Below are 14,511 nucleotides of genomic sequence, written 5' to 3'. Positions count from 1 at the left end.
TTCAGCGGGTAGGATAATAGGACATCTCAATTTGTCTTTGATTGTCCTCATTCATAATCTTTCATACATTGCATTGTATCAGCCGGCGTAGTGAAATACGAATGTAATGAACGTCGGTTCAGGCGTGTCTTTTGTAAAGTGCCACGGCCATTGATAACGTAATTCCTTTATATCGATCACAACATGATGAAATTACAAACACACGCGCGCGCGTACGCACACCTCTCTCTCACACACACACACACACACATCCACACTACACACACACTCACACACACACCACACACACACCACACACACACACACACGTGCGACACACACACGCGCGCACACCACACACAACACAAAACACCACCCACACCACGCACACACACACCACACACACCACACATTACACACACACAATGCCACACACACACACACACCACACACACACCACACACACACAACACACAACACCACACACACAACACCACGTGCGCCAGACAGATTCGCGCAGCTTACGCGTGTCGCCCCCGCCGCCAAACACCGACAGCGTAACACCCCCCCCCATCCCCATCTTCCCCCCCCACCATAAGTAGATCGCAGCATGGGGGAGCTAGCAACTTCCCGTTCAATTTGCCCGTTATGAAATAGCCCGAGCGCAATAATGAGCTTCCCGCTTACCTAATGACTTCGATCGCTGGACGAGGCGCGCTTCGTCTAGCGCGAATATGTAAAGTATCAAGTATGTATGTTATGTACTGCTTATCGTATGTAATGTATGTATGGATGTATGTATGTAGCTACTGTCACATGTATGCTATGTATGTAATTGCTATGTACTGATATGTATGTATGTATGTATAGTAATGTCAATGATACTGTATGTATGCTATGTATGTAATGTAGGTATGTAATGTATGTACATGTATGTATGTATGTTATTTATGTAATGTATGTATGTATGTATGTATGTATGTAATTGTATGTAGTAATGTATGTATGTTGGTCATGTGGTATAGGTATGTACCTGTATGTTATGTATGTGATGTAATGTATGTACTTATGTATGTATGTATGTATAGTATGTATGTATGTATGGTAGGATACTTATGTATGTATGTATGTATGCATAGGTATGTATGTATGCTATGCTATGTTGTATGATATGTAATGATATGTTATGTATGATAATCGATGTATGTATGTATGCTATGGTACTGATATAGAATGTAGTAGTATGTATGTATGTATGCTATGCATATGTATGTAATGTAGTATGTATGTATGATGTATGTATGTATGATTGTATGGTATGTATGATAATGTATGTATGTCATGATATTGATATGTATGTAAGTGTATAGTATGTATTATGTATGTATGTATGTATGATATGTATGTATGTTATTATGATATGTATGTATGTATGTATGTAGTATGTATTGTATGCTATGTATGTATGTATGTAATGTATGTATGTATGTATTGTATGCTATGTATGTACTAGTATGTATCGTATGCTATGTATCGTATGTATGATGTATGTATGCTAATGTATGTATGTATGTAATTGTATGTATGTATGTATGTATGTATTGATATGTATGCCATAGTATTGTCTGTATGTATGTCATGTATGCTATGTATGTATATGTATACTCGTACTGTCATTATGGTATGTATGTATGTACTGTAATGTAATGTATGCTATGCTAATGTATTGCTATGTAGTATGTACAATGCTAATGTATTAATGTATGTATGCTATGTATGTAATAGTATGACTATGTATTATGTATGTATGTATTTATAGTTGCTATGTATGTATGTATGTATGTACATGTAGTTATGTATGTATGAACTGTATTATGATGTATGTATGTATGTATGTATTGCTATGTATGATATGTGAGTATGTATGTATGGTATATATGTATGTATGTATGTATGTATGATATGCTATGCTACTGTATGTATGTAATGTATGTATGTATGCTATGTATGTTATGGAACATGTAATGTATTGTATGCTATTGTTATGTTAATGTATGTATGTATGTATTTATCTATGTATGTATGTATGTATGTATGTATGTACTGTAATTATGTATGTATTGTATGCTAATGTATGTATGTAATGGTATGCTATGTATGTACTGTATGTATGTAAGTGTATTTAATGTAATTAGTACTGTATGTATGTATGCTATGTATGCTATGTTATGTATGTAGATGCTAGTACTGTATGTATGATATGTATCGTATGTAGTATGTAATGTATGTATGTAGTATGTATGTCATGTATGTATGTTACTGTATGTATGTATGTATGTATGTATGCTATGTACTGATATGTATGTATGTATGACTATCTGTATGTTGTTATGTATGTATGTATGTATATATGTATTATGCTATTGATGTATGTATAAGTACCTGTAATGTATGTATGTATGTATGTATGCTTGTATGTATGTAGATGTATTGTATTATGTATTATGCATATGTATGATGTATGTATGTATGTATGTATGTATGTATGTATGTATGTAGTACGTATATTATGTAGTATAGTATGTATGCTATCCTATTGTATGTATGTATGTATGTATGTCACCTGTATGTATGTCTAGTATGTATGTATGCTATGTTAATGATATGTAATGTATGTATGCTACTGTATGTATGTATATGATATGATATGATATGTATGTATGTATGCTATGTATGTATGTCATGTATGTATGTATGTATATAATGTATGTATGTATTATGTACTGTATGTAACGTATATGTATGTATGTTATGTACGTCACGCCTACGTTACCCACGTAACCGCACAGACCACTAACGTCTTAATCATAACAGTAATATATACTATATAATATACTATACTATATATATAATATATATACTGATAATCTGCATATATAAATATAGCACTATTATATATAATATAGGAGAGAATGATTAATTGTATCAATTATATATATAATACTATATATATAATTAAATAGTATTATAGTATAATAGATAGTAAATAATAATGGATCTATTATTTTTCACTCCTGATATAATCTATATAATTATATGCCCGTGTGAGGGGTCACGCAGTCATAATAAGTTCACGCGGCGTGACAAGCTTTGATCATGACCCACCGTGACGTAATTACGCTCATAGATCCGCCGCTAATTACCCACTCACTGGCAAAGCAATAATGATTAATGCACGGAATCATTAAAACTTGAGTTATGCGTGTACGCGTTGTTGTCGTGAGGGGTCCTGTGAGGCATACCCGCCGCTATCTTGGATTATGCAGAGGTCGGCTACTATGCTGGGATGGTGCTTATCGCATTATGAGGCAAATTATATCGCGCTCGCTCTTGCTACCGCATGCATGTGTCGTTCTACGGGCGCCCGACTGACTGCGCATGCATGTTTTATGTCTGTTAAACCGTCGCACGGGGATTCGTGCCTTTCTCGTGCGTATCGCTCCAGCTCGTGTGTATATACGCACTTCACATGAATGCTATATTCCCTTAATGCATCCTCTCTCTGACTAGCTCCTCCCCATGCACGCTCTCTCTCTCTCTCGCCGCGCGCGCGCTCTCTCTCTCTCTCTCTCTCTCTCGTTACGTGTGTATGCGTGCGTGCGTGTGTTTGTTTATTTGTGTGTGTGTGTGGGGGGGTCTGTGTGTGTGTGTGTGTGTGTGGGGGCGTGTGTGTATGTGTGTGTGCGTGTGCGTGCGTGTGTGTATGTGTGTGTATGTGTGTATGTATGTGTGTACGTCGCGGCGTCGGAACTGCCGCGGCAGCCGCGGCGACCGCCGCGGCACTTTTTTCAGGCCATAAATTTTCCGTAACCAAAATCTTTCAATAATTTATACCGTCTTTTGGCCGGTACATATATCATCTATATACGTGTAATCTAGGCCCCTATAAGCGGAGACCAGGGTCAGATGAGGTCAGGTCAGGGGCGTGTACAGGGGGGGTCCAGGGGGTCCGGACCCCCCCCTGCTTGCGCAGAAAACGCATCTGAGGGGGTCTAATTTCCAAAAAATTCTGAGACCTCCGCTTTGCGTGCTCGCAAGTCTTACGGTTAGACCCCTCCCTGGTCCAAATCCTGTACATGCCCCTGCAGTTCACCTGTAGCTATAAAATTTTATGATCCAGAACTCTGGCACACATTCCTCTGCTCCCCGTCTACTCCTGATTCTATGCAGGCAGCATGCCGTTGCGTTATATTGAGGGAGCATGCTTTGCCCAGGGTCAGCGCGTTTCATGACGAATATTAACAGTTCGTTTGTGAGCACCAGTACAATTGTATGCATGCATGTCTTAAATGGGAATGTATTTCAGGAAGTTTTACCAAAGATTATTCCACTGATAAAGTAAGAAAAATAAATTTGGAGTTTTTGGTCTTAAGCAACAAATCTTTCAAATCATCATGTATTTTTCTAAAATTACAGTGAAACACACTTTTTTGTGCTAAATCACAATGCTCAGAATGCACCAGAGCCCACCATTTGCCTTGTAGATTTCAAAATTTTCACGGGGGAGGGCATGCCCCCAGACCCCCCTAGGGTGGCTTCGCCTCCCCGGGGCTCGCCCTATCACCAAAGCCGCGGCACTATTTTATTGCTTCCGACGCCTTTGTGACAGTGCGTGTTTCTATGTGAGTGTGTTCGTGCGTGCGTGTGTGTATGTGCGCGTGCGTGCGTGCGTGCTGGTCTCGCGTAACTCATTTCTCGCAAGTATAATCACATGTAATCGCACGGATTATCGTATGTAACCGAACGCGCGTCTATATGTTGTCATGGAAACCGTACACGCGCGGAGATTAGCCTCGTTCTCATTCGCCGAAGGTCACAGTAAGCCGAAGGGCAGACGTAATAAATTTAACTGTACTCGAATTGTTAGTGGAATTATTAGTAGTCAGACAGGAACAGACTGCATGGGTGTATAGGTAGGTATAACAACTGCCCGTAGGGTTAGGGTGAAGCTTGTCGAGATTAATGTTGCTATTTAGCTTGGAGCAGGAAAGTCAGTCTCGTTTTAGAGATCTGCTGTTATTTTTTATATATACCCCATGATTTTGAAACCGTCTCAAAAGGAATTTATCCATATCGTATTTTATACAATGGATACACACACACACACACACACACACACACACACCAGAGCAACACCGCCGCGCGCGCGGTAAGCAGCGACGCCGCAATGCACACACCACACAGCACACACGCGCGCGCGCCCGCAGTACGCACGCCGCCGTACGCCGAGACGCAGACACGACGCACGCACTACACACACACACACACACACACACACACACACACACACACACACACACAGTTGTCCTCGCTTTACAGGGCCTCTGATAAACGGGCGCATCGCTTTTAGAACGCAACGTAAGACCTAACGCAACGCAACGCAACGCAACGCAACGCAACGCAACGCAACGCAACGCACCGCAACGCAACTTTCAGAAACAATCCGTATGCACGCACGTTGTCACGTATCCACCGCTTAATCGCCGCTTTATCACGTATTTGCCGCTTTGTCGCTTGTGCGTTACACAGTTTAATCGGGCCTGTTCTAAGAAAGACCACTATAATATATTTCGTTGGAAAAGCCACCCAGCAAAGCGAGCAACGTAACGTAACGACAATAAAAAGAATCATTCGAGCCGCCTGCCGAAATAGCGAACAGCAAGCAATTAGAATCACTATACCAATGAGGATTACCGACAAACTATACAAACACAAAATCGTGACGTCGCCTAATTTTACTATTAATTCGGTTTTTTATTCGATTAACTGTGATTCGATGTTGATGACGTAGATTTTAAAGATGGCTGCCACGCTCCAGTCCACCAATGTCCAGGCACCTCGCTGTGTCTGCCCCTACCCTGGGTGTGCGACGGCGACCCGGACTGCCCCGATGGCTCCGATGAACTGGACTGCCGCGCGCCGGGCTATCAGGGTAAGAGATGTCTGTATCCCGATCGCCGGTGACGTCAATAATGACGTCACTATCTCGACATCGGGACTGTTTACGATTCGAACTTCAAGCCGAGATGCTGGCAACATTTAGTGTGCACTGTATATCGCCCGTCAATGACGGACAGATATTGACGTGGATATCTATATAAAAGCATATTCTTGTATGTGCGTGGCTCTGCGTGCGTGCGTACGCGAACGCGTACCTGCGATCGCCAAGCGGGACCACTACGGCGACGTCACACTTTACGTTATTCCAGCTCCGCCGGCAGAGTGCGCTGTCGATGAGTTCCGCTGCGGAGGTCACCCACGAGCGAGGTGCGTGAAACTGACCAGGAAGTGCGACGGCCGACCCGACTGCATGGATGCGGCAGACGAGACGGAAGTGACGTGTCCGTGGGGTGAGCGAACACGGGGAAGGGGGGGGGGTAACCTGACAACGGTAAGCGGTTAATGGCAGTAGCGGTAGCGGTAGCGGTAGGGTTCGGCTACGACAGACAGTTCGTAGAATGCAGAGAGACCGAGGAATAGACGGTGGGAGAAAGCACATCGCGCAATGCAGAAGGACCAATGATGTAGACAATGAAATAGAGAGGCCACTGGCATAGAAGGAGGATAGAGAATTTGGCAGGAGGCAGCAGAGATTTCATAGTGGACAATGATAGTGAGTAAGCTACGGAAATAAGGGAGGACACCACCGGACTGTAGATGATGGAACAATGCTGCTTAGTAATATGCGTCCGTCGTCTGCCTTCCAGAGTGCCCGGATGGAGACTTCCGCTGCGAGACGGGCGTTAGTACCCTGCTTCTCGGCGCTCGCTGCATCCCTGAGAGACTACGCTGCGATGGGCGCGCCCACTGCGACGATGCGAGCGACGAGAGCTGCTGCCAAGTACAGGGTAGGTAGGAGCACGGATACAATCAAGGGGTTAATTATGGCAAATTGTCATTATTACAGTTTTGTCATTTATACAAGTTTTACTCTTTCATTCACTCTTTCATTCACTCTTTCACTCATTTATTCACACTTTTGTCATTCACACTTTTGTAATTCACAATTTGTCATTATTAACCCCTGATATAATCAACTCAAGGGCCTCGAGTGGTGTTGAAGATACCCAGTAATTTCGGATAATCGTCGGCCGTTATCGGAATGCATTAAACTACCCGCGTCCCGGTTTATGCGATTCCGACATTCTGTAAACAAGTTATCGGTACTTCTGGCTGTGTGTTAGTTCCCTGTTTCTCGTCGCTTCATCATTTATGACCGCGTGGTGGCGGTTTTCTCGAAGATTCTTTAATAATATAGTATATAGTATAATATAGTATACATGTGTGTGTGTGTGTGTGTTTGTGTGTGTGTGGGGGGGGGCGCGTTGCGGGTGCTGTTGCCGGGTGTGCGTGTGTGTGTTGGATTCCCTAATCGCTGTACAGTCGGGATGCTGTGGGTGGCTTGTCCCGATCACCCCCGCCTCAAGGAGCCACAGTTTCGCTGCAAGGAGACTGGTCACTGCATACCGGCTCGTCTGGCCTGTGACGGACTCAGCGACTGTCCGAACTTTAACCTCGTCGGCCCCGCTTCGGACGAAATCGACTGTCCAGGTGAGTAGCTCTACCAGCAGGTGGCAACCCCGTCGCTACAGCTTTCCGCGTTGCTTATGGCAACAGACGTACTCAGCGTTGGCAACAACTACTAGAGGGGTTCGTTTTCAGGAACGCAATGTGATATAATTATAGTCTAAATATATGATATAAAATATATAGATATATAATATAATATGTGATATAATGGGGAATATGTCAGCATTAGTTAAGGATGTCGTAATCTTTTCTTCGTAAAGCGTTGCACACATTATTTAGACCTCTGATCACTCGTAACAGCGCCCCCTGACCCGCGTTTAGGTGTGGAACAGAGGTCGCCACCGCCGCTAGAAGCGATCCAGAGGGCGCTGGTTGTGGACGTTGGAAATCGTCTGCTGAACCGATCGTCTGTGTTTTACTACGACGCTTCGCGCACGAACTTCCCTCGTGTGGCCATGGACAGGTACAGGTGACGCGTCATCACACGTGCTTACATCTGCATGCCCACTTACAACAGGTGGGCATATGTTTCTATGAACCAAAGTATCCTCGTGACGTCAGTGAACGTCAGTGTGACGTCAGTGTCTATCTATACACCATAGATAGATTTTGGGATACCATAGATAGTATATAAGATAGCCGAGTCGGTGTATCGTTAGTGTTAGGGTTAGGATTGTGGTTAGGTTTTTTGCATCATTCTTTGATATACGGAAAGTCTGATGCGGAAGTTGATATGCGTAGTATGGAATATGTGTAGGGTTAAGGTTAGGGTTTTTGCATCATTCTTTGATATACGGAAAGTCTGATGCGGAAGTTGATATGCGTAGTATGGAATATGACCATGCGCAACCACCAGCACTATCAGCAGGCTGAATGCATTCAACTTCGGAGATAGCCGAGTTCGTGCGTGACGTCAGAGTACGTCACGAGGATACTTTGGTTCATGGAAACATGTGCCCACCCTTACAACAAGTATAGCCGCCATCTACCGGACTCGATTTAAAATTAAATTGAATTATAGGCTCGATCTGAATCTTAGACGTGGGTTACGTTACGTTATGCCGAAGAAACTTTCATCGTTTGGTAGTTGCCGTTTATCCGCGTAACCTAATTAATGCATGAGACTTAGCTGATCGGTGGCGCCATCTGCTGGCGTCGTCAACGTTAGTGTACCTTCGAGGCATAATGGCTATATATATTTGCGTGGTTGATTCTTACCAAAAACTCGTAGAAACCACGATGCTATATTCGTTAAATATATTGTCCTAGCAACAATCATATAATCGTTGTTTGGAGAATATATTTAACAAATATAGCACCGTGAATTGTGTCTTTTATATTGTATATATGTATATCGTGACTGTGACTTACCTAGTGTAGCGTGAATGTATTTTATTATATTACCCACTATGTGGCTTATATAAACAGTTATACATGTCTATATCTACCCAACCACCCACCCACCCACCAACCCACCAACCCACTTACACCGATCTCACCTCTGTCGCAGGTTTTTCGCGCGTGACCCCTATCTCGTCATTGACCTCATGGCGTTATACCGCGCGCTGACGCAGACGCGCGATGACGTCATCAACAGCGCGAGCGGGAGAAACTTTCAGAAGCTGGCGGCGGTGATGGCTAGCCTGGAGAATGTGACATGGAACGCTAGCAAGGGCGATGAGCATGATGCGTTCCTACTCGTTGGTAAGACAGCGCGAGTACATTTACTTCTAGAACGGTTAATTTTTGGGACATAGGATTGTGGAATTTTTATTATGTGGGAGCCGGGGGAAGTTTTAGATATACAATTGACATGGGAATTGCGATTTTATTTAACAGGGAACTGGTGAATGGCATGTGTTTTTACCTGGAGCATTCTTTTAACTGAGAGTGGAACGCCCGCACTCCATTGTCTATATGTGCATATATATATATATATATATATATATATATATATATATATACGTGCGTGCGTGTATGCATCTAATGTGCGTGCGTTCAGAAAAGAGTAAAAATAAAAATGTTTTTATTCAATACTGACGTGTTGATATCCATGTCGTAAATTTTTGGTAATTCCCATTTTAGGTGGAAACGAACAAGTGAGCAGCATCGTTGCTGACGTCGGCAGGACCCTCCACGAGCTACGGCAACATATGAACAGCTACAGGCAGTTCTCCGCGGCCCGCAACCCGATCATGGACGGGCGACAGTGGCGCCGCTCGCGGCGGACGCAGACTGTCCGGTCAGGCGCGATGGACCGCAGCCGAAGAACGCAGGGGACGCGGACCCGGACAACGAGAATATCCGGGCAGACATCCGGCCGTACATCCGGCCGGACATCCGGGCGGAAATCCGGTCTAATATCCAAACGGTCATTGTAGTCAACGGTATTGTATTTGACTTACCAAGTTGCAATTAAACTCAAAATTGTTATACCGATGACAACTATTAGAGGACTTACGACCACATCGAGTAGATAATTATCCAAGAAATGCTACTGCTGATGAAAAAACACACTTTTAATATAAGCGTAACAGTAGCGTAACAAATTCGTGTAAAATGAAGCACACGTGCATGGAACGTCATAATTTTACGCCGAAAACTTTAAAAGCATTTGGCTGCTCATGTGCGCGTCAGCGACACGTATATTCGTCTAAAAACCACCACAACACCTTTTTGTTGCTTGATCTTGATCGTGTTATCTTGCTCCTCTGGTTCCGTTGGTTTAGCAGCAATACGTTACACAGAGTGATGGAAACTACGTCCGTCCCAAATACGACCGTCTATGCGAAAATTTCAATGTGCACATTTATATACAAACATCGTGCCAATAAATACTGTGAAATTCGCAATAAAAAACCCTCGTTCGTTGAGTATATCACCAGTATCGTCATCATCATCATCATCATCATCATCATCCTCATCATCACAAATAACGGTCAACTTTTGCCTTCTTATCTCAATCTGAACGATTAATAATACAGCACACAGTTGAAATCAGTTGGATCACACATCACCTTTAGAACACTAGGTATATTTTAGTCCGTATTCGTTCGTGTACGATTTCGTTTGCAATAGCTCTAACCATAGGACCAACCGTAGATATCTATAGGTCCAACTAACAAGGTACCGATGGGAAAATGTAATATTACGTTGCATCGGAGTATTGGTTGACGTGTTATTAATCACAATAACTTTATTGACATTATTATAATAATATTTGTAAGCATTAACGTATTATTAACGTTATGTGTAGTCTTAAATTTATTCTGCAAGTGGTATGGTGTCTAGGCAGTGAGTGAGTGCTTCATGGGTCAACGTTAGCAGAAGTGCATAAAGGTGTGCCTCGTTTTATAATAATAGTCTATAAATTATAGCCCCACATTTATACCGCGAAACATTTCACTGGCGACATCTAGTAAATAAAATGTTTCTCCGGCCACATGCAGGGATGCTCTTGCTCTTGTTTCAATCGCGAAATAGCTGTAGCACTATGCGTTAGATGTCATTTAATCATGTCCCAATCAAACTTCAATCACAATCATTAAATCAATCAATTATGTCACAGTTCCCTGCCTATATGATAACGCGTTCCGTCTCGTTCTCTCATCTCTGTTTCTTGCTCATATCATTTACAGCATATCTCGACATCCCTAGACATCAAAGGAAGCGCTCAACGCACATTAGCCAATCCGTTAGTCGGCAACGTCTCCTCCACCATAGCCATATCCTGACTCACTCTATAAGATTAATCGTAACTACTTCAGTAGAAAATTTAATAGATTCAAGCATGATTAAGCAGATACGTGGATATAATCAAATCGGCCAAAATGTACGGCAAATGTATACAAATATGCACCTAAGGTCACCCGATGTCATGCGATCCCACTTACATGGTAGCCGCACTCATATTTTACACCAACCCTTTAAACTCCCCTCTCTACCCAACTCACCACTTCAACCACTCCACCAAAACTGAGTCGATCCAAGCTGCCACCACCGCACCCAACCCATATCGGTACTCATTACCCTACTCAGCTCCAAAACCTAGTGAAATCTACCCCGGATCCTGTCTCCGATGTACAGAGGCGACCTCATCTTAACCATATATATATATATATATATCAGGAATGAATAAAGACAAATCCATAAGACAATCACGAGTTAATCATCAAATAACGTAATAATCACGTAATCATCTAATCACGTAATAATCAACCAAGAGTTAATAAAGACAATCACTTATTAACTGCTGATATATATGTATTATATATATATATATATATATATATATATATATATATATGTATGTATATACATACGCTTCTCATCTCTGCGTCGCGGGACAAGAGGGAGCCACTGTCGCTGTCCTTACACAACATGGCCGGCGGTTCCTTCTTTATGTTCATTGGTTGTATCATCGCTGTTAAATACGCTCTCCTCCTCCTCCCCCTCCTCCTCCTCCTCCACCTCTCCCACCTCCTGCTTCTCCTCCTCCTCTCCTTTCTTCTCCTCCTCCTCCTTCTCCTCCTTCTTCCCCTTCTCGTACTTGTCCTCGTGCTGCTCCTCATCATTCTCCGATCCCTCCTTGCTGCTTTCGTCCGTCTCTTCTGTTATCTTCTCGATGACAAGAACTGAAAACGACGGATACTACTAATATAACCATTTATTCTCACATTCTGTCGGAATTCAATCGTAAATAAATATTGATCGTGTTCGATAACATCATACGACATTTATCAATGTAAATTGATGTAAAAACATATACGGTGGAAAACACAAAATGCCAATGTGCAATTAAAAGATGGCGGCGACCGCTCGCTATGCTATCTATAATGCGCGTTGCGGCAGTGACCATGCGCGCTGTGAACCCTGCAGCTGATACCGGTAAGTGTATGTACGAATCCCAACCACTGATCACTATATACTAACGTTAGTATTATATCAGGAGTGAATAATAATAGATTCTATTATTATTCACTCCTGATAATATTATAAATATTATACTAATGGTAGTATAATATAGAGATCAGTGATTCTAACCCCACAAACCACTGACTGTCGGCCATATTGTAGCAAAACGTAATCGAAACGTGCATATGTGTGAGTATGACGAACGACAAATCATCGAGCCCTTAGACGTTCATATCAAAATTCTACGAACATCTATATTAAGGGTGCACTATTGTTAAAATTACAGAACAGTAGTTAGATCAGTACTTGGAGGGAATGAAACATCGTAAGTAATGAGAAATAACTAATAATTAGATAGTTAGTATTTAAATATCGCGCGCATAACGTAAGATAGAATTCGCACATACACTTCGACGGTATTATCTTGTACATGTTGTAAACTAGAGCGAATAGTTCGGATGCCCATCTGCCTATAGCAATGGCCGCTACATCTTCACACAAGGTCCCTAGAGAGCGATACTGGCTACACACGTGATGAGTGGTTGTGTGCTAGACATACTCAGTTATGCTCGAGGGTTACATTTGTAACACAGACAGCCATCCGCATTATTCGCCCCAACCTCCTCTGGAGTTTGGCAATCCCCAAATATATGCAACATATTTTAGTGCGACGTGTGAACACGTGGGGCGCTCGCGGCGTTCATGTGTAGTGGGGGACAGCTACGGGCAAGGAAGCCAAGCAAGCGACAACCTCTCCCCAGCTGTCCCTCATACAAATAGCCAGCTTCCATGCAACGAGGCATATAATATGTTGCCGGTAACAGTAGCAGGGAAATAAAACCATCACGCAACATATGTTGGCAATGTAATATTCGTTCCTTCTTCTTCGCTAAATATGAATGCGCGTGGTTGTAGCTTCTGCATGCAAGCTGCCAAACCGCTACGCAAATTTTGGCGGCGCAATATCTAAACAGCTGCGGCAGGGTTGAATCGAAACACCTACTTGTGACAAAACTAACACAGAACCACTGCAACGTGTGCACGCATTTCCGCGTGAAGTTTCGCTTGGCAGCACTAGATGGCGTTCTGTATGCATTGACTCTCGGTCACACTGTGAGGTAAAGCGGGCGTGCGGTTTGTGATTCACTGCAGCACGTACGGCGTTGTGCATATCGCATTAAAGATAGCAGAAAAAGAGTGTTTAAAATACTACGAAAACTACTGATGAGCTTGTGCGCGTAATGTATACCTGTCTATGTGTGACTATACGACCAGCAAAACTTAACACAGACCGACGCTGCATTAAAAAGAACGTAGCAGAGAGTTAACGGACGTTCACACGTTCTGTACGCCGGCTTCCTTAAACCACATCGCGGATACCCTGCTTACCTACTCGCCAAGAATATATTAGCCGAGGGGCATTGATGATAACACAGCTTGGTGCTAATTAACCTCCTTAATCCGTCCGCATCGCCATCGTGCGGCCGTCTATTGGCAGCGGTCGGCGGGAGAAATAACTCTGGCAATTATATCCAAATTGGTTGTGGCACGGCTATACGTCTGTACACGTATCTTCGAGAGCTAATAATACATGTGTTATTAGGTCTTGATATCTTGCAACGCACGACAGTGGCTTGGAGCTACGGGCGGTATATTTCGTCAGTTATCGAGCTAGTGGAATCACACGCACGTACTATAACCACGATGAGGACGTAGATATATCACGTATATAAGCCATGCAGGGGCGGGCAAGTCACCAGAAATAAACAGTATCATCGCAACATCGGCAAAACACAGACAGATCGCAATTGACAATTGATTACATATTCATAAATAATTGGTCGTAACAGTTGTAGTCAGTTACATTTGTGGTAGAATAATAATGCATGGTCATAATCATCCTCTCTCGGAAGCAGAGGGCGCGGATTTGTAATAGCGCGCTGTTCGGCCACGAGGTAGCGGTCGGTATCGCAGGCTTAACACACACCACACACGCACGCACACACACACACACACACACACACACAC

General features: G+C 43.0%; 2 protein-coding genes across 3 annotated transcripts in view; both read left to right on the top strand.

Moving 5' to 3' along the window:
* Positions 1 to 11,679, top strand: part of LOC106814181 — a 12,416-nt gene extending 737 nt beyond the window's left edge. Inside the window, exons 2-8 of one of the 2 annotated variants that reach the window (XM_014818479.1) lie at positions 5,831 to 5,971; positions 6,249 to 6,389; positions 6,747 to 6,887; positions 7,423 to 7,590; positions 7,891 to 8,032; positions 9,080 to 9,273; positions 9,655 to 11,679. In XM_014818479.1, coding sequence (XP_014673965.1) covers positions 5,831 to 5,971; positions 6,249 to 6,389; positions 6,747 to 6,887; positions 7,423 to 7,590; positions 7,891 to 8,032; positions 9,080 to 9,273; positions 9,655 to 9,950 — 1,223 coding nt within the window. In that variant the 3' untranslated portion in view covers positions 9,951 to 11,679. Of the gene's footprint in view, positions 1 to 5,830; positions 5,972 to 6,248; positions 6,390 to 6,746; positions 6,888 to 7,422; positions 7,591 to 7,869; positions 8,033 to 9,079; positions 9,274 to 9,654 lie in introns of both variants that reach the window. The other variant, XM_014818478.1, reaches the window with a different exon arrangement.
* LOC106814182 (neural proliferation differentiation and control protein 1-like) overlaps positions 1 to 13,256 on the top strand; it is a 41,690-nt gene extending 28,434 nt beyond the window's left edge. The window contains exon 6 of the transcript XR_001394567.1: positions 13,245 to 13,256. The gene's annotated coding sequence lies outside the window, so the exon portion shown is untranslated. The remainder of the gene's footprint in view (positions 1 to 13,244) is intronic.
* The last annotated feature ends 1,255 nt before the right edge of the window (positions 13,257 to 14,511 follow it).

Source organism: Priapulus caudatus, unplaced genomic scaffold (assembly GCF_000485595.1).
Source record: "Priapulus caudatus unplaced genomic scaffold, Priapulus_caudatus-5.0.1 Scaffold880, whole genome shotgun sequence".
NCBI classification, from domain to species: Eukaryota; Metazoa; Priapulida; class Priapulimorpha; order Priapulimorphida; family Priapulidae; genus Priapulus; species Priapulus caudatus.
Note: the sequence above shows the minus strand (reverse complement) of the source record. Positions and strands in the feature narration are given on the sequence as shown.